This window comes from Euwallacea similis, chromosome 32 (assembly GCF_039881205.1).
Source record: "Euwallacea similis isolate ESF13 chromosome 32, ESF131.1, whole genome shotgun sequence".
NCBI lineage: Eukaryota > Metazoa > Arthropoda > Insecta > Coleoptera > Curculionidae > Euwallacea > Euwallacea similis.
The window spans coordinates 995,000-1,021,791 of record NC_089640.1 but is presented as its reverse complement, the minus strand read 5'-3'; the positions used below and the strand labels follow the sequence as shown (position 1 = coordinate 1,021,791).

Sequence of the window (26,792 nt, the reverse complement as noted above, 5' to 3'; positions counted from 1 at the left end):
TTAAATGGTGCCAAAGAGCATTAGCATAGAATGTTTTTTTTAAGTTAGAAACTATTTAAGAAATAGTCTCCTATAAAGAAAAACAGTTTTTTCCTTGTTACCAAAAAGTTATGTGTCGTTTGTAAACACCCTAGGAGCATGTCATGTTTTGGTCAACACAATTTTTTGGTGACCACACAGGCTACAGCATTCAAAAATTCATGTTTTCCGAGAGTATTTACCGGAATTCGAGATCTACGAAATGACCCGCTAAACCTGAACTAACCAGGGCCTCGACAGTCCCGTGCGGACCACCCTAACTTTGCAGTATCCGAGACACTGTTTTGTATAAAAAAATTTCAACAAATATATAAGTGGAAAGGGTCCCAGAATTACTTTTGTGAGCCTCAAAATCACTTTGCATCTAACAAATTATAAATAATAACGAAAAACCAATGAATATATTTTTAACTTCTAATCAGGAGAAAGTTAACGATTAAAACATCGAAGAAGGTGCACGCACGACACTTACATACCTCCCTTTGTTAACAACGACTTAATAACAGTTAAAACAAACCTCCAAATAACCTTTTGTGTTAAATTCTGACGGGCAATAATTTTAAAAAAACTCAAAGTGGGTGGTAAACCGTAACGTAAGGCAGTGAACCGTAAACATAGGGCGGTAAACTGTAATCGTAGGGCAGTAAACCGTAAAGGTAGGGCGGTGAATTATAACCGTAGAATGGTGAACCGTAATCGTAGGGCGGTGAACTGTAGTCGTAAGGCGGTGAACCGCAATCGTAGGGCGGTGAACCATGAAAGTACGGTCTACCATAAAACATCTGACTGACAACAGATAACAAATGAAATGACCTGAAATCCCTGTAATATTTCAACGCCTACTTGAGGTTTCTTTTAATGATCGTTCTTTACCTCCTGAAAGCGAATTAGATAGTACCGCTGATGATTTATTCCGTATATTAAACAAGCAATTCAAATCGTGTGTTCGTTTATGCAAATATTCCATACTTGTCGCTGATGATCTGAAAAAAGGCCAAAAAGTGGCGTGGGCTTTTAACCTTTTTATGATAACCTTGGGCAAATTCATATTTTATTTTGCGTAATAACACTTTACATCTCGAATCTTGTTTAATTTCTCTGCAAAATAGTCGTAAAAGCGAAATGGATTTTGAAGTCTTCTTTTTAGGTGTTGATGGTCAGTTAAAGCTTAGTCCTTCTGAGAAAGAAGAAATCGAAATTGAGAAGATTTCTGAAAGCTGTTTAATTTGGGATTTTTTTCTTAATTTCTTAAAGCATTGGGTGCGATAAAGGGTGACCATCGGCGCATGTGTTGCACAAATTCCACTGTTAGTCTGTTGTCAATTGGGTAGTAAGAGCTGATCAAATTGGGTTTTACCAAAATTTTTGTTCATTATTAGAATCTAATGTGTGCCGTATAAATTACCATTAACTCACTAAAAATTACTTCATAATAAACAAGCCTATGATCATATGAATCACTCTTTGCCTACGTCTCCTGGTACCAGTTTTTATATTCTTTTTCAATATGTATAATATCTCGATTTAAATGCATCTACATTTGGATTAATTTCCAGGAACCCACCATAAAGTGGAAAAAAATCTGGGGTCATCCTACATCCGTCATACCTATAATGTCACAAATTTCCGATGGACATGGCGTGGTATTAAAAACAAACAACAAAACAAACAAATCAATTTTACATTAAAGAGCAAGTGTCGTGCGGTTTACCGTAATTGGCGTCAGGTATGTTAGAACATTATATGGTTTTGTTGATTCATTACATTCATAGACGTAGGTATGAGGTCATAGTCAACCATACCAAACGTCATACTTTTTAATCTTATTCTAGATCCTGGACGTAAAGAGGTCACCTAAGTGAGTTTTTGCAGCGTTATCACTTGCTACAGAGACAATTCAAACATATCTCTAGATTTCTCGATTGTTAGAAAATTAACAAGACGGGAGACAATTTTATGTATACACCTTTAAAGTTCGTGGAGAAATAGCATTTAACGGGTGGCGCCATCTTTCAAGAGAAATGTAATTTTTCCTTCTTTTAAGGGTGTTGGCGCAGTCGTGTACCTCAATCTTTAAGTCCATCTGCATTTACAGTGGGACTTTTAACGGGCAAGCAATGGGATATATGTCAAACTCGAGGCTTACACTTCATATCGAGTTTAAAATTAGGCTATGCAGCTGGGCCTTAGTGGGTTAGTGGCAACGAGGGCGTAAATGAAGATTTAAAATTCCAATTTTAGATAAAGCTTACTTTTAAACCTGAAAGCTCTTCCAATTTTGAGGAGGTGCCGCCAACCGACTTTAGTCAAAATGTGCTCGAAAAATGCTCAAGAAGTGAAAAATAATTGGGATTTCTACGATTTTATAATTCATAATTAATAATTTGTAACTCAAAAACAATAAAAAAGAAAAAATACACCACAGATATGTATTTTTATATTCAATCCATGTCGAGTAGGAATTGGAAAAAAATTGAATTTCACCTCCTACGCCTCCGAAATTCCAAGCATATATCATATATTGTACTTGATGTTAATTGAATTAAAAAATATGAAATTTAAAAAATCTAAAAAAATCATATTGTGATTGTTACACCTCTATAATTCTGTAGCCTCAGGTGTTTTCTTCTTCCACCTTCATATGAATACTGATTTCCACAGACTTAAAAACAGAGGCATGTGGCCCATATCATTACAATTTTGTTGAGTGTCTTTATACAAGAATTAAAAAAATTTTAAATAAATAAATTGAAGTTTCCACATTTCTGCAATTTCAGTATTTTTGGTAACCCGAAGGGCTCTTTATCACTATAAGAATATTGATTTTCATAGACCAAAAAATTCCATATATTCGACTAGATAATACACCAACATTACGATGTTTGGACTTAGTTTAACGATTTTCCCCCGCATCAATAAATTTTTTTTAATATACAAGGTTCTGAGACGTAACAACTAATTATAGAAAATAACCATTCACTGTAATATTTTGTTCCATGTTATGTAAATGTGGATCAATTATTATTAATAGATTTCAAAATAAACTCAAAAGGATCTGTGTTGAATCATTATCCCGCATAAATTTGCACTCTTATACGATTTGCATTGAATATAAGTCTTAGAATTAATACTAATATAATTGGTTCGACAATGAAATTGCTATATAGAGGCTTTACAACTGATTAAAGCAATTATGCGTAAGTCAGTTGCGATTTCAATAACATAGATCCGGTAGCTTTTTCGTTCGTGGAAATGTGTATGTGTAGGAAAGAGTGAGAAATGCTTTTTCTATGCATTAATGATTTTTTTTATGGTGAACATTGCTGTGACTATGATAAATAGTACATCGATAAATATCCTATTATATTTAGTCACGTATTTTTGCATTGTATTCTTCACGGGCCTCAAAAAATTTAAATCTTTCCTTTCTCAACCTTTTCAGCAACGATAATTCTACTGGTCTTTTCACGTAATCCGGAAAAAAATCCCACAAGTTACGTTTATTTGTACGAAAACTTACCTTCACCTTTATATCAAGATCGTCCATACTACATAAATGAAACAAACATCTTTTAAATAAAATTATATTTTAAAAATGGGTGAGGAAATCACAATAAAATCGTAAAAATTAGCCACTCCTAGCCTCAAGCAATCACTATGAACAGGTTTAAGGTAAATACCTTGTTTTACTTATAAAGATAATTCGCCTTGTACAACTTAATAAAACGAACACTTTTATTTAAAAACCACGATTATTTATATTGTACTGTAATAGTGAATTGCAATTAAATAATTTACGTTTTAATAAGCTTAATATAGTAACGAATTTCTTTTACCGGGCACCTTCTACATAGTCTACCTTACATCCGGTCTTTTAAATCTCTTTCTTATCCTTGGGTCTGTTCTCAAACATTCTCAGCTACTCTGATGCTACATATCCCTTCAGCAAATACGGGCAGAAAACGTATTTCCTGCTACATTTTGCACTATAATATGCATTCACCTTTATATCAAGAACATAAATACTTAAATAAAACGTAAACATGTATCAATGAAGAACATTGAATCACGAAGTAGGGAAGTCAAAATTTTAAAAATCTACAAACATGTTGCTTCTATTAAACATTTTATTTAAAGATAACAATTATATACATTTACTTTTAGACTTTATCTGAGGAGTTTCCTTCTTGTTCACAGAAGTTGCTTGTCAAACAACTTTTGTGAACATACTCATTGACTTAAAGCCTGTAACAGCATTTTTTACACTTATGAGGCAGGTCTAGGTTAGGCGCCAAGTAGAGATTTAAAAGGTAATTTTCTCATGTCGTTTTTTAAAAATTCCTTAATAATTAATCATTATTAAATAAATACTCTTAGTTTGAATCTGAGATAATGAAACTATAGCTTACATTGGCTTTATTTTGACTCAAACCAGTTTCTAATATTTCAGAAACATAATCACATAAGGTTAAATCAATTAATGTAAATTCCTTAATTATTTATGTTTTGTTTTTCATAGCATTTTCAGTATTACTTTTTTTTAATCTTAACCATGCAAAATGTTCATTTTTAAATTGCTTTTTAACCATCTGTAAGTTCAATAATGGAAATTCTTAAATGCAGCTGTTTCATAATTATTGCTTTCCCATCACCTGAATTAATATTTTTTCTCAAATTTTGTAGACTTTAATGGAACTACTTTAGCTTGCAGAATGGGTGCAAATGCCTTTGACTTTACTTAAACTCTCGAAACCCAAATCACTCACTATATAAATTCTAGTTCTAGTGATAGCATTCATTTAGTCCATTTTTGGAAGAGGGAAACTCTTTTCAAAATTTGTGATTCTAAGTGAGTTGTATAGGTGCTCTCCTCAATTTTGCTGTCGGTTTTAACATAGTTTGCACAGTCAGACATCAATTTTTAGAAGATTTAAGAATTTATAAAGAATCTAAGTCTAGTTCTGCTATATTATTAGGTTCAATGTTAACTTTTGGTTCATCTAAACACCTAGTGAATGCTAGAAATGACAGAGAAAAGTTTAACATAATATGTTGTGTAGTAATTTGAATTTATAACATGCTTATCATCAATTCCATTTGTACTACTTGACAGATTTTCCATCTTTACAGCTACAGTAGATAGTTTAACATGCTTAAAAAATGGAAGTTCATTATATGCAGCATATATCTTAGCCTCAAGTTTTAAACATTTCAGGAGCTCTGTTAACTTATTTTTGAACGCTCAATAAAGGTTTTTAAATATTATTGTTATTTATAAGCGATTTTTTAAATATACCTGAAGGAAATGTTTACCTTTTTTACAGTTTTGGGCTTAGTACTTGGCTATATGGTTAAAAAAGACTAAACACTTAAATTAAGACATTTGTACTTGAAATTATGCAAATTGTTTAAAGCAATTTCTTCTTTTTATTATTTTTTAAATTTAATTCTAAACGTAACATCACTATGTTTTCATATAAATTAATTGAAGGTTAGAGTTATAATTAAAAAAATAATAAATACAGACAAGAAGATCGTTTAGGAATTGAAATAATAAATTCAAACGTTTTATCTCTATTTAGTTCAATGAGTTAGAGAAAGATGCATATTGTTTATTAAATAAAACAATGTTACATGAATTGTATATATCAACGTCAAGGGCTCTAAATATAAACTAAATGCAAATTAAAGTAACCACAATTTATATTCTATCATTTCATTCAAAATACTGGAAATATGTAATTTTTGATCAAAATCTTAATTGAAATTCCAAGGTTTATTTAAAAGAATAGATTAATGACTTTTTCAATAATAAAGCAAAAAGTGACATAAATCTCTAATCACTTCACAGATCGAGTAGTTTATAATTATTCGTAGTTCTTGGTTTTTAGTGGAAGGTGGCGCTCGTCCATGGCTTGCCAACATCTTCTTTGCCCATTGGTCACACAAACGACACTACTATTCTTTTGTCAACAAAACGTCAAATTTTTTTATTCGCGTTCGAACTCTGAGAGAGTGGGCATCGCCGCTTTGTCCTTTCTTCCATTTCTCAATTAATTATTAAAAAATATGTTAATAATGAATCGGTTTGGACCGAAAAAGTGATTGAACATCGACGGAATTGTTGCGTTTGAAATGCGCCATGGCGGTGATAGTTCCGAGTATAAACGGTCACATCCAAAACCATCTGACCAGGTCTTTGGAACGTATTTTGGAGGAGGCCAACCTAAGCGGCGAACTGAAATTGAGTAACAGGAAGCTGAAGGATTTCCCGAAAGCGAAAGACAAATATAATTTAAGTGATACTGTTGTAGCAGGTGAGTGATTTGTTGTTGGTTTTTTGGGATATTGAGTCTTTAGATACAAATAACATGAATGCAGATGTGATTTGTATTATTAATGCTCCAAAACATAAGTCAATTGATGTATATCAAGTTGGAGAAAGTAATAACTGTGGAAGCAAAGGAGTGAGAGGACTCTTCGAGGAATCTTGATTGTCAACTAGCTCCTTGAACCTGCATATTATTGCTTCTATTCTGCATTATAAATGTCCTTAAGGTGGTTTTCCAAAAGGTTTATTACTAATACATATACCCAAAATATTTCATGATCGTTTTTACTTCATCATACAACATATTTAACGCCAGTAGCATAAACGCCCTAAAGTTGGCCCAGGTTATGTTTAGAAGGGAGCATGTGTTCATATTGATCTCAGCTCCCCTAATCCAAAACGTTACATGGCAAGGAAAAGTCTAATCAGACCCTTTTTCACGAAATCGCCATATAAACATGGAGGGTCCTTCCCTAAATACATTTGAGGTTTAATAGTTTCAAAAGGCTTTTAAAACGTTTTGGCTGATCTGAGTGAGAACTACTAACATTCCAGACATAGCTACTCTCATGTAAACCCAAGTGTGTCGAAGTGTGGGCATTCAATACATGTCAATATTTTATAGTGGTGTTTTGCAACAATACATAATTACAAATACTGGCATAGCCGCATATAATAAGTAATCACAATCACTTATATCGCCCCTCATTCCTAGCATAGATAAGTTCTGAGGTAACATTGTTTCATTGCTTAATAATATTCGCGTATCTGTATCACAATGAAAATTTTGGGCTAAGAGAATTTTGTTCAGGCCGATATTTTGTTCAGAACAAACCCTATTACGTATAAAAATGAATATATTGGAAAGGTCAAAAGTTCGTTAAAGGCTTTTATCCGCTGGCATTGACCTTTCAGGCCTTCTATAGGATTCCCATTAAAGTGACCCGTCACCTTTGATGTTAATGGCGACAGAAAATAGAACTCTAATGCAGTAGAAGCCAGGGTGCAATTGGAAATTACATATGGATAATTATTAACTTTTGCTGAAACATTTGTGACAAAAGCAAATACTTAAAACCCGTTTAAAAATATGAGATTACAGCTTCCAAGACTGGTTCCTTTTAGTGTTGTATTGACTTAAAAAGTTGCTTCAGTCCTGCTTTTTCAGAATTTTCATTAAGCCTGCAGGTCTCTTGTGAAATTGATTTTTTTTGTAAACTTAATGGAGAAGCAAGACAAGCTAAGATATTTTATAGCTTACGAGGGATTAACGTTTACAACACAATGTGTCTCGTGCATTTGGCTGCAATAAGGCACACGCTTACATCAAGATAAACCTGTCAGGTAACTAAACTGTTAACTTAGGGCGTGCCTTAGTTATCCTCCATACATATTCATATCTCAGTCGTGTATGTTTGCGTTAAGCTTAGCTGTAGAGGAATTCCAGTTAAATGTTTGGAGAAGAAATGGATTAATAAAAAGAACTTGCAGGATCTGCAGTGACCTTCACACCAAAACAGATATTGTATTTCTTAGAATAAAAGGCCACTGGACTTCATATCTTTTTATACCGTCTTTTCACCTGCATCATGAGTGAACTTCTGTTTCGGGGCAATGTGTTTAGGGCCGAACGGATATCCGGTCTTAATACTTAATTTTTTTAGTAGGAAGTCTCCGGCTGAAGAAAAAGTCCTGTTAAGTTTGTCAACCATCAATATAAGAAGCGGTTCAAGGAAAGTTGATCCACGAAGGCGTTTTTATTGTGCCTTTTTGACGATTTAATGGCTACGACTAAAGAACCTCTTTAATTTTATGGTTTTAAAGCCATTAAATTTGACGATGATATGATCGACCTATTTTAAGAATTGAAACTTTGAATTCAAATGGAGGTTCGACAGAAATGATTCCAAAAACCTACAAATTTTCAACAAGTGCATTCAGTATGGAACACCAAAAATGAAAAAAGTACCAAATTTTGTTTCTTACAATGCACTTTTACCAGCCCTTTTTGCATGTATTTAGGAAAATAAGACTCAATCCTACCCCTGCCTAAAGTTTAAGCATCCTTTTCTGACACATGCTTTCAAAAAAAAAAAGAGAAGGTGTGATGTAGATGGCAACTGCATTCAGAGTGTGCTTAACTATTTAGGGTGGTAGAATCAATGCCGAGCTTTCGCCTTCATCTAAGCTTATATATTAAATGAAAATGAATATATGATTCGGGGTAGACGCTCAATATAATTTGGCAATATTTATACAGTGGTGGCAATTATTACATTTAATAATAAAGAAATTTTGTGGAGAGTTTTGGGAATTTCATTTTGCTCTATCGACTTCTGGGGAGTGTTGAGAACAATACATTCTAAGACACTAAAGAGAGACATTAAATAAAAATAAAGACATTAAATTCAAACTGTCATCTATAAATTTAATCAGGAATTAGTATAAACCTGGAAATTTCTAAGCTAATTGGGAGATTTCTGAAGTAAGAGTCTTCATCGTAAAAGCCCTCCTGGAGGTTTGTGTGTAATTTGAACAGCAACCTCTCAATGTTGAGGAACCAGATGGTTTTGGATCTTAATCCAGAATTGTTTCGTTAAGTTTAGATATTATAGCTATTAGGTATTTACGGAAGCCCGAGACAATTGAGGGATAACATTTAACCCTTTACACTCGAGGCCTATTTCGCTCGAGTGAACGCCAAGTTGAGACTATTGCTAAGACTGCAGGCCGAGTCACGAAGAAGAATGTCTTGTCGCACATATGAAACGAACATATCCGGTTCGAGAACGTACGGCGTCGGTACGCCAGGGCGCCACACCGGCACCCCTCGAGTGCAGAGAGTCAATATTTGCCCGTTAAAATGCTCAAGCTCTTCTTAGCAAAATTAACGAAGTGCAAAACATTTTAGAGGAAAGTTTCTCAAAGAGGATCGAATAACTCGAGTAGGAAACTACCATTGACGTTTTAAGCCAAACAACAGTCTAACTAATCATGTTGGCTAGACAAAGTCTATCTGTGTGTGGCCTAATCATCCCATTCGCACCAAATCAAAGCAACTGAAACTGAAAGACGACTTTAAAGCTCGATTGAATTAAACATTCTAACATGTGGTCATGGATGATATTATACGTGGTGTGACGCAACTTTGTCACGTAAAGAGGACTGTATACTTGGTTGCATTGAAAAAAATCTGTAGGGGACATAGCATTTCTCGATAATGAGCAGGAAAATCAAGCTTTTAATTCAAACGAATTTAGCAATATGTCTGTAGATAGATTTATCTCGGTGCGGCAGTTATATTTTTATTGGAAAGTTGTGTGTGTAAACGTTGATAACAGGTAGGTATACTACCGGGTAATTACGTGTTTCTGTTATCACGATACATACTTCCTGTTCAGCGACTGACACAAATTGTATTGATCCGATTTTTGCCCTATTGGAAATTACTTATTTGCATTTCGTCTGGATTTAGTGGTTCCACTCCTCTTCGCGTGCCAAGCAGACATCCATTTTTATGCCATGTTTCGCGTGCCAGACTTAATTGCCCCAAATGCAATTAATGAAGCTACAGTCACAACCTCTCCAACTACACATATTTTTATAGCTTATTTTTGCACCCTTCAAGCCACATCTGTGCAGGGTAGATTATCCAATCGATAGTCAACCCCCACATTAACTCTCAACACCCTCCGCAAGTTTAATGCATTGATATTTCTCTTAAGGCTAAAAATAAGCTTTAGGTCATCCAACCCCTTGAAAGTAACGTGTGCCAGGTTGTAAATTGGGATCCCGAGTTCAATAAAAACTTGTAAACTATTTCGAACCGTTGATTGATGGCGGGCTTATGAGCGGCGTTGAACTGGATGATGGTGAAAATGGGAACTGGAGTTGAGAAGGAATTTCTCTAATACGTTGCTCGGTTGTTGCCAAGAAGTAGAAGGTACGAGGAAAGTGGTCAAAGGTTAGTTCAGAAGTTTTTGAATTTCAAATTGTGCGCATTCGCCAAATTTGTCCAGAAAATTGAGCTATTGCTTTAGTTAGGGCGTAGTCTCACCCTAATTGTACAGTTTTTGGCTTAAGTAGTAATACCTGTCAATTTCTCTGTGTTCGCTAAGGCAGGAGCACTTTATGCAGTATTAGAGATTTTTATTCCGTGGGAAAACGTCCTAACCCACCTTTATCGCCCACCAAAGATCTAAAGAGCAGCGAAGGAGGAACGCCTTAATAATTACTGTCCTGTCATTAAATAGGCAAATGCATCGTTTCCTTACATAAACAATGGTCTTGTGTATGGGAAACAATGATGTTCTTGTACTCCTCGTTACTGTAAATTTGTGTCCGCTTTGGAGTTAGATTTGACAAAAATGTCCATACCGTCAACGATAAATCATTACTCGAATTATCAGGAAGTGTATAGTTTCGATTTTCCAACACCAATTTCAGGGGCATTAAACCTATGAAAAAGCAGTTTTCTTGAGGAAAAGGGGGCCGGCTATTAATAAAACCAGGACCAAAGGCCGTTAAGTGCACTCGATTGCTATTGTTTGAGTGCAAAAGCCAGAAACGGCCTTTTGCAGGTATATTTATAGCTGTCAGGTGCAGCCGGGCATTAAATTAGGTAAAAAACGAAACGCCTCTCTAAAGCAAGTCATTAGATTTTAATCCATTAAGGCTCAAAAACTTTGTTACCAATATTAGCAAAGCCGAGATTAAGTATACGGCCACTGTTGATAGTCGCAAAAGAATTGTTTATTTTGCCAATCTATTCATTCATTGTTCAAACGTTTATTCAATGACCTTTAAGCGTGAACCACGTAAGGTCATTCGCAGGGTTTTGGTTATTTGTGTTTGCAAACTATAAAGCATCAAGAAGTCTATTAAAGGTTTGTCGAGGGTTGTTTCACATAAAGATGTAGGGGCGTAAACAGAACTGCGGTGATAAAATGGTGTCCGCACTCCATGTCTCTATATCATGTGATATTAAAACAGGCATTCCCACTTTTTACACATGGATAGAGAGAGAAACGAGGATAAAAAAAGTTTCGTTTTAGAATTTTTAATAGTTTTTTAAAGTGTTCTCTTGTTGCTTTTATGCTATTATTATTATGCTACATCTCATGTAACCAAGATGCACACGTACAACATTCCACAACTACTAAGAAATTTCTAGGCATCATTTTTGGTGATTTGCCTGCAAACTTGAGTATGAAAGCTATAAATAGCCCGGTGCCTTAAGCCTAATTGAAATTCTTCCTGCGTCTGCCGAGGGGATATACAAGCAACATTTGCATACTACTTTAAATATAAAATCCATTGTTCTGTCTATTCAATATTGCAGCGGATATAGGAGATTGTTTTTAATGGGTCGGTTGCGTGCAGACTGTGTGCAGAGGATATCCAAATTTCAGCATTATTCTTTAAGACAGAGAACAGGAAGTCTTAAATCCGAAAAAATGAATTTTGCCCCTTGATTTCACCTTATTTCCCCAGTTGAGTTGTTCGTATATATTTACTGACAGTATGTCTATCTTTTTTTAACGAGTAGCAACAGAGCAGGATAGCGGCATATCGTTATAGGCATATTAGTGACTCAAGTTTTTCAAAAAGACCAAAACAACCCGACGAATTCGACCAATCTTTTATCCAACAGATCAACATTTATATATATATACAGGGTGTGACGTAACAACATTTAATGTTTACTTTTTTTATGCAATTTGCCTATTCCGCTTAAAAATCTGCCATGGAGTTTAACTCCAGGGGTTATTTTGATAAAGTATCACTATTGACACTATTAAATTAATGAAGGCCCGTAATTACTCGAATCACGAACTGGTGGGCATGTTGTTGATGTTAGAGAAAAACCATCTCTTTTAATAGCATGCACAGAGTCGTGGATAAGGCGAGAGACAATTTGCGCAAATGAAACCAATGGCGACAATTTCGAACGTCTTTTGTAGCCAGTCCCGGAGCGAGCAGTACCTAAAGATGTGGTACTTGTTAAAATTTTCTTAGGTGCATTTTTCGATTGTTTTTGAGATTTCGAAAAAATGTTATATAAAAATATTGCTTAGTTTTTTGAAGTCTGTGTCGCGTTAAAAGGAAAACCCCTACTTATGTTACACCCTGTATCTCAGGAAGTTAGCAGTTACGAGTCCATGTTAATTGGAACTTTTTATTTTAAAATTCTTTAAGAGAATTCATCCCTTAAAGTTCGTTGACATCCCTAATTAACACCTTGTATAGCCTTTTGCCGGCAATTGATGGCTTTCACCGTCTATGTGATACAATGTCGGAAGTAGCTACTTTTGCACATCGAACATCAATTTTATAGCATCCAATTAAAAGTAGAAAGTAATTTTTAATTTTTTCCTTTGCAGATCTCTCTAAAAATCGCTTCAGTGAGCTTCCAGAAGAGGTGACCAACTTCCATTTTCTGGAACGACTGCAGTGCTACCACAACGCCATCCGATTCATCCCAGACTCAGTTTGCAGTTTACAATGTCTCAATTTTTTGGATTTGAGCCGCAACCAGCTTACCACCCTTCCAAGGGAAATCTGCCTCCTTCCTATTCAGGTTAGTACCGCAGTACCCTGTACGTTGGCGCCGATTCAAATTGGTTTCTAGCGGAAGTTCGTTCATCACTCATAACATAAAAATGTGTCCCCAATAAATAGCGAATGTCCCAAGGTTGTTGCTCGCTAACTGCATTTTAAAATCCGACAAACGCGTAGGCCTGTTTTATAAATATTGACATCAATTGTAACTATAAATTATCATTATTATAATATGGGAAAGAGTGTTTTGATTTGCCGCCTCATAAATAATACATGATGGCTGATTTTCGTGTTGGGTAACTGTAAAGGTTAAATTACCACGGGGGGAGGGGGCTGGATTTATTGTAACTGACCTTTTGCAGGTTGCATCTAAAATTTACTGTTTGTTTAAGTTAGTTTAAGTCTTTGGTTTATGATGTATATCCAAATATGTGAAGGCTCCATCACATGACTCGTAACACTTTATATTGCCTCGTATTCCAAACGATAATAATGACCTAATGGTTTTTTTTTAAGATGTGACACGATCTATTTAAATTCCTGTATTACATTTGATAAACAATTTACAATTACAGTAGTAGCATCATCCAGTTTGGAGATATGAGATAAAAGTGTACTTATCCAGCTGCTCGACGTGCTTTCGCGTTTATTCACATACATCGGTCATGATTATTTGCCTTCAGCAAGTTAAAAAAAGGCAGCTATTCATATATAAATTTTAAATCTTTCATCTATTGAAAGCCGTCGTAAAAATCGTCAAAATGTTTGAGGTGAAGACTCAGGAAACGCTCTGAACAAACTGGAGGGAGTCCCCTCTAGAATGTAACCCATGGAATAACCATCACAAAAAGCACTTCTAAACAGCCTTCTCTTTCAACTAATTTCAACAATTTGCTATTAATTTCCAGATTTTATTAGTGTCCAACAATCGCCTCTCTTCCCTCCCGGATGACCTCTACAAAATGTCCAATCTCACCGAGCTAGACGCTTCTTGCAATCAAATAACCCATTTTCCTCCTCGAATGGGAGACCTCAAATCCCTCCAATCCTTGGTTCTGCGAAGCAACCTTCTGTTGGCAGTGCCAATTGAAGTTACGTACTTAAGACTGATGAGGCTGGACCTCAGGGCGAATCGCATCGGTTCTCTGCCCATTGAAATCAGGGAGATGGATAGTTTGATCGATCTCATGGTGGAAGAAAACCCTCTAACTAGTCCTCCGGCGAGTGTAAGTTGATTTTACCGTAGCGAAAAGATGGTTCTATTATTGATGGATGTAGTTGTGCAAGAGAGGGAGGGTGCACATTTTCAAGTATTTAGAAACTGAGGCCTTGAAAAGTGGCTGCAAGACTGGGGGTGGTACCTTAAGCAGACGATCGAGGAAGGGTGGTGCGGGTTCTCCGGGGCCGGCTCATTTAGCCAGCAGACTGAAGCAGAAACGACAAAACGTAGATAGTGGATATAGTACTAGTAGCGATGGGTGCGAGAAGAGGTGGTCTCAGGAGATTACAGGCAGGTTTATTACGTTCTTGTGTAAATGCGAATGAAATTCATTTTTCTGTTTAGGAGACGAAAAACCTTGGCCTACCACACCTATCCTAGGTAGAATTGCGGACCAAATCGGACCCAAATCGGCGATTTCAACCCCATCCACAATGTCCCCTGCACCGCCTGAAATTGTCGAAGAAGATTTCTCGAAGAACGAATTGGATGGACAACGAAATGTCAGGGACTATCACAGGTACGTTTTAATTCTTGGCAGTAGCTTTTTGTGGTATTTTTGTCATATTTTGTCTTTTGTCTCTTAAACCTTTGTAGCATGCGTGACGCGTTTTTTAAAATTGATTTACAGTGTTCGTCTTAGTCCTGGTACTGACCCAATCCCTAATGGAAATATGAATGAAGTCAAAATTCAAACTTATAGGTAAGACCCCTTGAAACCACTAACTTTCTTTACTAATAAAAATAAAACATCAGAGAGTATAAAGAAGCCTTACGCCAACAAAGAGCTCATGACGTACCTTCGATATACCGTACTAAAGACCAGGATGACCAAAACTACACTAAAACAGAGCCCAATACCCCCACGCATCATCCCTTACCGAGCATGGCCTCCTCGAAATCGGACCCCACACCCTTAAACTCAGCTTTTGGTAGTCCCAAACACGTGTTTGATGACACCCCCAATACTAGGAAACCAGTGCAGAAAGTTCCCCCTTCAAGGAATACCAGTTTTTCCCCCACAGGACATGTTTACACCAATGGAAATGGTGTGGATGCTAATAAAACACGCCTAGTAGATAGTTATGTGAAACCTAGATCGCCGGTTAAGGGCTCTACGGGGATCATGACGCATGATAATGTGCCAATTAGCAGTAGTAGCTCGCCTGTGATTATGAATGGTAAGTGTGATGAGGTTTGTTGATTAAAACGAATTTTCCAGCATAAAAATGATTTTTTTATGAACTGACAACTCTAACTGAACAGCAGTCAACAACCAGATTATTTTTAACAGGGTTTTGATTTATAGTGCCCCATAATTGAAATGAAAATCTTGAACATGTCACAAAAGGGCCTATAAAAAGAAAACTCTGCCCAATCAAAATCTTCAAGGAGCACGAAATCAAATCAAAACCGGTTCATAAAATATTTCACTTTTCATTTTGCCGTTTCTGTTTTAATTGTGCAGTGCTGTAGTTAATTAATCTGGAATTTGAAGGTAAAAACAGTAGTCCGAAATTATCGCCTTGTCTGTACACGAGTATATCAGCAACCCCTAAAGGTGGAAATGGGATGAAAAGTCAGCGTAACATTAGTTGGAATTCGTCAACTGCGGGATCAGGGGAGAAAATGACTTTTACAATGAGGAGGGAAATCGACAAGGCTAGGGAGGAAACCGACTTAATTAATCAACTTCGAAATGTAATATTTCTCTCTTCACTATCGTTTCTACGGTTTGAAGTTGATTTTTCTTTGTAGATAATCGAGAGCAGGCTGAAAATGGCGCTTCCAGAGGATCTGGCAGCAGCCCTTACAGACGGGGTAGTTTTGTGTCACTTGGCCAACCACATTAAACCCAGATCGGTGGCGAGTATTCACGTACCTTCACCTGCAGTTGTAAGTAAACTTCTAAATAAAATAATTTGCTTAATATTAAGGTAATTTGAAAAATCGCTTTCAGCCTAAACTGACCATGGCAAGATGTCGAAGAAACGTGGACAATTTCATAGATGCCTGCAGGAAAATTGGAGTGGATGAGGTAAGTTTTTTATATAAGTGTGCAAATTTTAAAGCATTTTTTACATGCGATTTTAGTGCGTTTAGTTCCCGGATTTGTGCGCCATTAGCTTTTAAAATATTGCATATCCAGTAGATTAACTCTTATTGGTTGTCTGTGTCGGTAGGCAAACGCTGCAAAGATTTTGCCATTAACCCAGTTTGCATGCTCTTCATTCAGTTTACTAACAACAGTTTTCCGTTGTTTACTAACAATTTAAACCCTAGCTGCTCTTGCTTTATAGAGGATGGAGTACTCTCATCTTTCTCTTCACTGAAAGAGACCAACAAAGCGACAAAACCATAAAACAAATCTCCTTCATGGTTCGGCAAACAAACACAAAACTCTACTAATAAACGCTCATTTTCCTACAGAACTGTTCTAATCTCAGCATCTTACAGGATCAATTCGTGCATTTTGAACCGGTCTTCTTAAGTTCATTTCACCCCTATTATAACATTTTCCGAAAGATCTTTCTAGCGTTGCACCCTACCCGAACACTGACAAACAGTAAGAGTGAGACTGTGGTTGGTTGCAGGGCCGGCTCTGCAATGCTCTGGACGTCACCGAGGGCCTAAATGGCCGTGGCTTGCCTCGCGTGCTGGACACCCTCGAGGAGCTTTGCAGGCTGCAAGAACCGCGCCCAAAAGACAATGAGGATACGAGAGATGATGCCGAATTCGTGAGACAACCACCCATGTGGTGGGATACCATTCTCTCACTCATACTGCTGTCGGTGTTCGCGAGTACTGTCGCGTTTTTGGTCACTTTTCCACCTCCAAATTATGACTATAAAAATTAAAATAAGTTTTCCGGGAGATTTCTTAACTTGATTTTTTCATAAGTCCTAAGGGATAATTACAAGGAACGCACAGTGGATCGAGGTATTGAGTTTTAAGAATGTAACGAAATTTTTATGTTTTGTTAATTTTTGGCACAATAGTGGTGGAACGCGGTAAGTAAAAATCTTTTGTAGAAATCTGTTCTACTAAATTGTAACTTGATTACTGAATACAAAAAAAATCAACCAACTAAATCTGATGATTCAAAGAAAGGAGACTTATAAGGCAGGCGCAGTTACGCATTTGCAGAAACTTATTTTAAAGTCTCCCTTTCCAAAAAATAGGTAAGTTTTTATCCATTTAGTCCTTGACTCTAACTCACGTTTCAAAACCAAATTTCATTATTTAATTATTTTTTTCAATTATCTGCTTTATTTTGGTCAATTTTGTCTGTACTAATCAATTATAACTAATAGAATGGCCACAAAACAGATCTGTTTACAAATTTCAATTTTGTAATTTTATTACTTACTTCATATTCATTACACGTACATGTGCGTAAACAAAAAATTCCAAACTTAAACTCTTCCGTTATATTGTAACTCAATTTTCGTGTACCAAAATGTAAATTTTTCATAAAGATTTATATTTTTGTTACCAAACCCATGTTTTCTTTCTTTAAAAGATTAATTTGTTTTTTTTTTAAATCCTTGCTCTAAGTTCAAAACCTATATTATTCACTTATTAATTATTCTATACTCTTAAGTAAAGAAACTTTTATTTGTCTCTTTAAACAAAGACGATCCACTGTGGGGCTTTAAAATCCTTATTTTAACGTTGGATTTCACGTTATCCTCTCAATAAGTTTAGGTGTGTAAATCCAGAGCACGTCCATCTCTTTTTAAAGAATAAATATAAAGTGAGACGGAGCTACTCTAGGTTGCCATGAAATAACAGGAAATTACGCCACTGTTCGCAAACTACGGAAAATCTGCACAGTGGCCAGAAATTTCGAAAACTGGTCAAAAACTAATTTTATTCGAATTCATGCATTCCTTTACATGGGGTATGAAGATACCAAAAGTTTGTGATTTTTTTTGCTTTACATACCTATAAATTGAACCAGTGCCTGAAACGTTAGGTTTAGTAGTAGCGGGATGTTTTAACAATTTAGGGCTTTTAGGTGCTAACTACTAAAGCTTTATCCAGATGAAATTTAATATATATTTTGTACTAGGTAAGTTTTAAGGTTGAATAATAAGCAGCAGTGCCTATGAAGTCGGTTTCGGTAGTATTCTGTAGAGATTGTATAATGGTGATAAGCTTACTGCTAAGGAGGTTGTTGATAATTACTTAACGTTTTTGTTGGCGAAATTGTTTTCAAACCATTCTCAGGATCTGTTGCCATATGGATGGCAGGGTTACTTTACAGAACAGTATTTCGGCGTTTTAATTCATCTGCGCTCAAGTAATTAAGTTAAAATAGGTTCGATTTACTATTATTATGTTGCAACTTTCGACCATGTATGTGCACACTTTCTTGTTTTGTAGGGCCAACGTATGCTTTTTTTGTATCATACACATCACGTGTAATACTTCATGTTATGCTCTTACTTGTGGCAATTGCCCTAGGTATCGGGCAGTTATTTTTACGTCCTTCTAGTCATATTTTTAAGCCTTAATTAACCGCGTTTCCTATGAAAGTTCTTTAAGGCCCTTCCCGGCAATTTAACTTCAACGTTCTAAAATACAAAATTTAATAGACAAAAAACTGATAGAAACGTTACACTTTCCTAAAATTGTATGTTTATGTAAGCATTTATGCCCATATGTATGATATATATATATATATATATATATATATATACATATTCACGTGACTCTGACCGGGAGGCGCCTTCTAATATTTCCAGTATTATAGCGACAATGAAGACTGCTGTTTGTATTCCACTAACATTTCTTTTATGTTCTCAGTTACCTGAATTTTACTATTAAGCCACTATGGAAACTATCGTTTTAAGGCCGTTTTACGATCGTTGAGGTAGACTTAAGCTTACTTTAGTACTGGTCAGGCTTGATTTCCCTAAGAAAAGTCAAGTGCTTCTTTTCAATAAAACCTTCATAATTCTATGACAAGAGCCTTTCTATAAGAAAACCCTAAAGCAATAAACTACACTGCATAAAAAACAAGTAGAAAAATTTATTTGTAGGTACACCATTGTCATTTATATTAATTATGTTAAATATTATCACAGATGTTAGCTGTAATCGGTGAAATTCCGGCACACGGCTTTAAAATCCTGGATAAAACCTCCGATATTGGGGTGAAACACTATGTTATTATGTCCGAATCCATAATCGCTTGAAATCCCGTGAAACACCAAATCTCCCTGTTCAGCCTGACGGTTTTCTTTGGCGATATTAGCGAGGTTTTCCCCCAAGAAATACGGTATCACAAAGTCGTCCTCTGCATGTAAAATCATTATCGGACAGTCAATGGGAACTACATTGTCTTTTGAACGGAAGTGGAACCCGTTCTTTTCTAGAGGTGTTAAAATCGTCTGATCGAAATACGCCAACCAGCTGAATATTTTTCCCAAAACAATATTCACCAGCACATCCTTAATAGAAGTAAAGGGAGATTCAAGCACTAGCCCTTTGGGTACCTCTGAGTGCAGCTCTTTGATCAACTTAACAGTGTGGGCACTCAAAGCACTGCCCAAGGAATGTCCCCAATAATAAAAATCACTCGAAGGGTTAATTGATTTGACCCAATCGTAGATTTGAATATGATCATGCACAATCCCTTCTTCACCAACGCGCACATTGTCGCCGGAATCGCCATATCCTCGATGATCCACAGCGACGATCAAAAAGTGTTTACGCAGCACTCTATATTGGTCTAAGGCTTTAGCTCTATTGCACAAAACTCCATGGAAATAGAAAAGGATATCTCTCTGAGTGTTTTCAAGAATTTCTGTTACGTTGTTAGAAGTGATATTGTTGATGTCGTCTTCGTGGAGAACCAGCCATGCCCCAATGGAAGTGTTGACAGTATTGTCGTAGTAGTCTCTTGTGGTCAGATGGAAATTGCGAACTCCTTCAATGCCGAAAGCTTCAGGGTGATCGAAATCTACATTCCTGGGCGAGTCGATGGGGAAAAACACCATGAAGATCTGGAAGTTAAGGGAGAACATGAAGGAGACCGGTATTACCACCCAGATCAATATGAAGACCAGGAGCACGATAATTATAGCAATGAGGAAGCTCAATTTTGAGATACTTTTAGAGATGCTTTTTTGGATGTTGTGTTTTTCAGCTTCTTCACTAGTTAAGGATTGTGTTGAGTTTGCTCTCTATGGAAGATAAATGATTGTTAGGTGTCTACCTTTAAAATATGAGTGTATTATTACTGCTTACCATCGGGGAAGTTCGGTGAGCCATTTTTTTGCACATAAAATTCACAGGCATTATACAATAATATTGTATTTTCGCACTTTTATGCTAATTCATCATAAAACTTGCGGCAAACACTTTTCCTGAGCTGGCTTTGAGAAATGGTCGGTGAATGAATCAAAGTCGCAATTAATATCCTGAATATTTGCCAAAGATTAATTTTTCACGTTAAGATAACCGATAACGTTAGTAATTGTAAAAAAGATTCCAGGTGCAGTGTAATGCTGGTTTTTGGAATTGACGAGGAATAATATTTGGGCTAAATATTTAGCTAGAGCTTCAGCTCCTGGAAGGTATTCTACGGTAAAAGGAAACCGGATTCGAATCAGGACATTTTTGGGAAGATCTATTGTACTTAATGCAATTCACGTGGAAACTTCGATTGGGACTAACGCCAAAGACTTTGGCACACACTTCGTATTAAAAGCCAATGTTCTATAGACTCAACAATCACCTGACATAATTCTGACTAAGCAAATAAACATTCACTGGAAACAATCAGAGGTGTGACGAAAAATCTCTTAGAATCTCTTTAGCTTTCTAGACTTAGTCTCCGCCAATACGTCAACAAAAATCATTTCCAGATCTGAAATTCAGCCTCATAATGACTTTGAAATATATAAGTGTAAACAACTAAAACATTTCTATTTCAGAATCTCGTATGTTGCTCCGCTGATGTCCTAGAAGGCAAAGGAATCGTCCAAGTGGCCATCACCGTCACTGAACTGCTCAGGTATCACTCTCCCCGATCTCCACTGCATGGAAATTCTGTTTCCACCGTGGTTTAGTTTCGCAACTCAATGTTGTATACAGGGTGGCCTGGATCCATCACTCTTATAGATCAAAATGATGTGAATCAAATATGTACATTTACCAACATATCTGCGCGGAAACGTCTGTACAAACGTTTGTAGTTATCCTTACCTAACTAATTGTTAGACAGCGTGACAATAAACGCAAAAAACGACACGTGGTAGTTACTCTTGCGTTAAGAGCTCAATAAGTTTAGTTTAAACACTTCCAAGGACGATTATCAGCTTCAGTTTTCGTTTGACTTAACTGGAAAGGTGCCAAAGATTACTTATACTTACATAATAATAGTGAATTCCTATATATGCAAGCGTAGTAAAACTGGAAGTTATTAAATTTTTTTAGTTTAATGGAATCAAACTCAAAAAATTAACGAACAAATTCAAAGACTGGCTACTTACTTATCGAATACCAATCGAAAGGTTTTGAACCGGATTGTATTTCGTTTGTGATACGTCAAACTCGTGTTTTGTGATCTTCTCGTGTTACTCTTAAGACGACTTTTCTAAGCAACGTTCATTCTTATCTACTTAAGTAGGAAAAACGTTTGTTTCCGTACTTTGATTTAGTTTTAGGTTGATTCTAAATTGTGAAAATTAGATTTTGTGCATTTTCATCCCTTTAAACTCTTTTGAAATTATATCTATAGGGCGTCCTTCGTGATAGTGGGTTATCATGAACGTAAAATTAATCTATTGGTGGAAAGAGCCTATTTGACAGTTGTGGCATTTTTGACACCAATGGAATGGCTAGTTTCCATTAGTTTTTACCATCGTGAGAATCCACCATGAAAGTGTTTTTCTTGAGATGCCCTGTTCAATTTTTTTTGGAATTGTAACTAAAATTGTACGACTTAAATTTAAAATAACTTATAATATTAAAACTATTTTTTTCTTTTACTTGTCACAATATATTATGTAAATTTGGAGTTTATTTATACCGGTCTAGTCAATACAACATTCATTTTTTAAATTATTGTTTTATTTTCAAAGAGATGGTAAAGCCTTGATGATTATTGAAGAGATCCCCATAAGTAGTCTTTCGTTTACTAAATGATTAGTTTCAAGAAAACTCAGGATGCTTTGCAGTCACAAATTACCGTAAAAACACTAGTTGAAGCTCGTGCATGCGGTACAACACTTCAAGATGAGATAACATCCTATTACGAACTCAAATAGCTTGATTTTCTACTTCCAAACGGAAGGATTTCGCTTATGTTCGATAAAAAATTTCAGCAAATGTCCCAATTGTTGCACACCTTATTCCATCCCGAACAACATTCGTCCAGATTTGACACATTGCCATCATGTGTAGTGCATATTGCGAACAAATTGTTGATATCGAAGAAAAAAAATTACGGATTGAAGGGTTAAAGGCATACCGTTAGCCTGTTTATGCAGTGCCTTCAAGCAATAAGTCGATTTGACCATTTAAACCTAAAGGTATATAGCTGAACCATTACCATCTTGCATTGATTACCGCTATTTAGTGTCAATAATTCATTGACTAACAAGATTCAAGACAGGCTACTACCCTACTTTGTCAGATATCTATACGACCTGTACGTGTATACAAGTAAATTACTCATGTATTTTGCAATTCATGTCGTTCTCAGATTCCAGAACCACGCAAGTTTAAATTCTCAGCTCTCCAATCATAGATTAAACATAGGTATTGTGATTTAGATTTTCATTATTGTCTTATATCGTACTGCCTGACCTATTAAGTAAAACATAAATACCCAATAAACATTTCTATAATTCTTTTAACAAAGTCTAATTAAATATATACATAGTGAAACTAAATATTTGCATACATGGTTATTCGAAAAATGGAGTCAGGTAATTATTGGTACTGCAAACATAAAATGCTTACTACGTAGGTATAATATCCATTTTTAAAACCTTTTTTATTACAAATTCATCATGTGTCACACTTAATAATTTACACAGTGATTTGGGTTTTCATTAATTTAAGCGCCTGTCTAAATCTTAAAAGATTTTTATAAGGTTTTACAACGCTCATGTTTGATTCAAGTGCTGTAAAATATCTAAAACCTCTTATCTCTTTTTAAAAATAAAAAAAACAGTAATTAAAAATCAGAACATGCACAATGTACTAAGTATGTATTGAAAAGTCTTAAAATCATTAATTAGGGCCGTATTTAGAAATTTTTTTTATTGTTTATGACAGATATAATGTCATAGACTAAAACCATAACTTGAAAAAAAATTTAGAAAAAATTCAACAAATTCGGTGTTTTCAGTTATTGAAAAACCTAAAATAAATTAATATAAACTCATACGCAACTTTTCTAATATTTAAAAAGTCTGTATCCATTAACCTTATGGTTCATTAAATCACCTTATGTTAAACCTCTAACAAATTAGTCCATACCAACATCGATTCGAGGTTTAATCTTCATGAACACGTCCATTATTTCAAAAGTCTCTTCCAGAGCTTTTGCTTTCGCGTCCTCATAGGTACGTCCTATTTTAATCACAGTAAATGGAGTCTCAAGTTTTAAACTTATGATTACTACTGATGGACATATTTGCAATTCACTTATTGAGATGCTGAATTCAAGTCTATCTGCAATCCTTTGTAATGAGTCTTCTGAGGGTATTTCAAGATCCTGTAATATTTATAATTATTATTGTTAAAAAAAAATCTCAGTTGGTTTATTTGAGAATAAACCTCCTGAAAATCCTTATAAGATAGCTGTTTAACCCTCATTAATTTGCTTAAAGTATTGGAGAGATCACACATTTTTATGCTTTTGTCTGGAACAATTTCTAAAAGGTCCTGGAATTTTTCTACTGCCTCTTGCTCTTTTTGTAAAAGTGCTTTTGTCAATTCTTTGTGCTCAATTTGTATGTCTGGTAACATATTTTTAACCCTAAAAACCAATTTAATCAAAACTACTTGTGATTATTATTTTTTCCTTAGTACCGATCAATCATTTCTTTAGCAGCCAACTGTTTGGCAAGTTTTTTAGTACTGGCTTTTGCCTGTGTGGTTATTGCTGATATTTTGCACTCAAAAGTGAACTCTTTATTGTGGGGAGGACCCACACTGGCAATCTCAACAAATTCTGGTGCAGGCAATTTATTATCATTACAAACATTTTGTAATTCAACTAAAAACTTCTATTAAAAAGAAATAATTCCCTAAAAAAATAATTAATCCATACCAATACAGTTAAGTGCAGGCTGAAACAATGCCGAACTGCTTGAAGAGGTTCTGTCAGTTTGCCCACTTAAGGGCACTTTGAAAGCAGCTACAGGATTTTCTGAAGGGTTATACATTCCAATTTCCTCCAGCTTCAGGAGGGCATTATGTGCAGCCTGGTGTTTTCCAATTTGCTTGGAATGTCCTGATCCTTCGGCTTGTACTCCTGCCACTCTTACCACAAAATCAAATCTGTTTACATGGGTTCCAGATTGCTGAAATACTATTTGATAGTCAGGTGCCCCTAAGTTTTTTTTAACTGTAAGTTCTTGCAACACCATTACTGGAGTTTTGGTATTTTGGGCCATTTTTTAAGATCTGAAATAAGTTTAATAATTTGCAATTAAAAACAGAATAGATTAACAACTAAAGAAATATTTTTCATAACTAAGATGATGCAAATGAATGCATTCTCCAAACAGATATAAATTCTCAGTTACTTGATGTAAACTAAATTTTCTCTGTCATTAGATTTAAAATGTAATGTTAAAATTACAGTAGTATAACTTGAACTAATATTTGGGTCATTGGCCTAGGTTACTTTTTGAAGAAGACTGCTGAATTTCTCTGGAAAGACACAGATTGATATTACATTAACATTAAAGAATAGTCATATGATATTGATATTCTATAAAAAAAATTGCTCAGGAAGCTTGGTATGCAGTTCTATGTCCCCACAGATTGTTTTATGGTAATTTATGCTTTTTTAACATACATTTAGGCGGGTGAAAGAAGACTATGTGGGGAACCCTTAAAAATGATTTTAAAAAACCGGAAAAACACAAAATTAACACTACATCATAAACGCATGAATTTCTGTGGTTTTTGATGCTACAAATCATTCCAAATGCAGGAAATTTATGTGCATTAATGGTCTAAGGGTTTTAATAGAAGGAAAAAAAAATTCTTACCAAAATATACCGTTTTTCATTAACTATTGTTTAACGAAATTAATAAACAACAAACCAAAATGAAATAAAATGAGGTTAAATTGCTCAAAAACGACAGACATCATATGTGATGTAGGTATGTATGAAATCAAGTATTGTCACGGGAAACAAGGATAGACCTAGTTGGGGAAAGGTTAATATTCATACTATATTATTTTATAATTATTATTTGGAACATTGCAAGTTTCCAAATGTGAGTTATAATTTAATTTGAAGACAATAAATTATTTATTTATTTACTTCAGTATAAACCGAGATTATTGTTTAAATTGCCGGTTTTTATTATTTATCGTATCGATTTCTTGCGATGTGCTTAAAATTGAATGGAAAGGAGGAATTTGAGAGGGGTTGCTGATATTTAAAGGGAATAAGATTATTTGATAATATTGACCATAATTTGCTATTTACATTTAATGCAAAATGATAATTATTTCTTGACACAATAAGAAAGCTTATTATAATAGAATTAAAGCGATGGAGACTTTTTATTCGTTATATTGTCAAGAATTTGACATTTCGGTGGATTCCTCCTATATCCTACATAATCTTAATTACATTTAGTTCTATAAATCACTTTTTAAATAGTTAAAGTCGTTTTAATGTTTTTCGTGTACTTATATGTATAGGGTAACTAAATACGGGCGTGGACAAATATACGCAATTCGTAACATCAACTTATTATTCTCAACATCTCAAGAATAATTTATTATTTTACTGAGTAAAACACCGAAAACAACAAGTGATGAATTTTTCTTGAAAAAACATCTGGCTCATGATCCACGGGAGATCCGTGTCCTGTACCGAAAACTCGGTCAGTTTGATCATAAATAATTATAATACATCCAGACTTAGAGAATGAAATCACTCTTTATTTTCGTTCCCTGAAACATATACACGAACTAATTCTGTCTATAAATAAAATTTATAGTTCGATTAATTATTGTGTGTTCGTCCGACTTTATGGACTCCCGACGATGAAAAAATCTCAGTTTACTTAGTGGAAAGCGCCAATGTGAAGAAAAACGCGTTGGTCTGTGACCGTGTAGGCATTTCAAATAAATAAAACTAAGTAGTGTGGAAATGGCGAAAAGTTGGAATATTGCTGGAAAACTTTTTCTGGATATGTTACCCTAGTGGGGGATAAGGAAATAAAGCGAAATTAATGCTTTTAAACGTGTTATTAAGGAATTATAATTTAAATGAAACATTTCCACGCAAAAAAATATAAATTAGAGAAATAGTTTTGGAAAATTGCTGAGCCTCAAAACATTATGATAAGTCAATGATTTATCGAGTATTAACCACTTTACATGTTCCCTGTAATTACAAAAATATGCATATTTGAAGGTAATGATAA

The 26,792-nt window shown here is 35.1% G+C and overlaps 3 protein-coding genes across 4 annotated transcripts; 1 reads left to right on the top strand and 2 right to left on the bottom strand.

Moving 5' to 3' along the window:
• Positions 1 to 6,019: 6,019 nt before the first annotated feature.
• Positions 6,020 to 22,226, top strand: Lrch (Leucine-rich-repeats and calponin homology domain protein). Of its 2 annotated transcripts, none has more exons than XM_066404041.1 (11): positions 6,020 to 6,356; positions 12,754 to 12,950; positions 13,840 to 14,157; positions 14,210 to 14,441; positions 14,496 to 14,670; positions 14,782 to 14,853; positions 14,907 to 15,331; positions 15,649 to 15,851; positions 15,909 to 16,046; positions 16,111 to 16,188; positions 21,098 to 22,226. In XM_066404041.1, exons 1-11 carry the CDS (start codon positions 6,182 to 6,184, stop codon positions 21,230 to 21,232), a joined length of 2,148 nt encoding a protein of 715 aa, XP_066260138.1. In that variant the 5' UTR covers positions 6,020 to 6,181; the 3' UTR covers positions 21,233 to 22,226. The 2 variants fall into 2 exon arrangements, with proteins under 2 accessions (XP_066260138.1, XP_066260137.1); XM_066404040.1 differs by lacking the exon at positions 21,098 to 22,226 and adding an exon at positions 16,745 to 19,124.
• On the bottom strand, positions 19,171 to 20,717 carry LOC136418100 (lysophosphatidylserine lipase ABHD12-like). The gene is made up of 2 exons (XM_066404047.1): positions 20,409 to 20,717; positions 19,171 to 20,344 (listed from the first exon to the last, which is right to left on the bottom strand). The coding sequence occupies exons 1-2, from the start codon at positions 20,457 to 20,459 to the stop codon at positions 19,247 to 19,249; spliced, it is 1,149 nt and encodes a 382-aa protein (XP_066260144.1). The 5' UTR covers positions 20,460 to 20,717; the 3' UTR covers positions 19,171 to 19,246.
• Positions 22,227 to 23,067: 841 nt separating the features above from the next.
• LOC136418104 (interferon-inducible double-stranded RNA-dependent protein kinase activator A homolog) lies at positions 23,068 to 25,476 on the bottom strand. Its single transcript, XM_066404055.1, has 5 exons — positions 25,397 to 25,476; positions 24,448 to 24,803; positions 24,207 to 24,393; positions 23,952 to 24,153; positions 23,068 to 23,889 (listed from the first exon to the last, which is right to left on the bottom strand). Exons 2-5 carry the CDS (start codon positions 24,791 to 24,793, stop codon positions 23,641 to 23,643), a joined length of 984 nt encoding a protein of 327 aa, XP_066260152.1. The 5' UTR covers positions 24,794 to 24,803; positions 25,397 to 25,476; the 3' UTR covers positions 23,068 to 23,640.
• Positions 25,477 to 26,792: the final 1,316 nt, after the last annotated feature.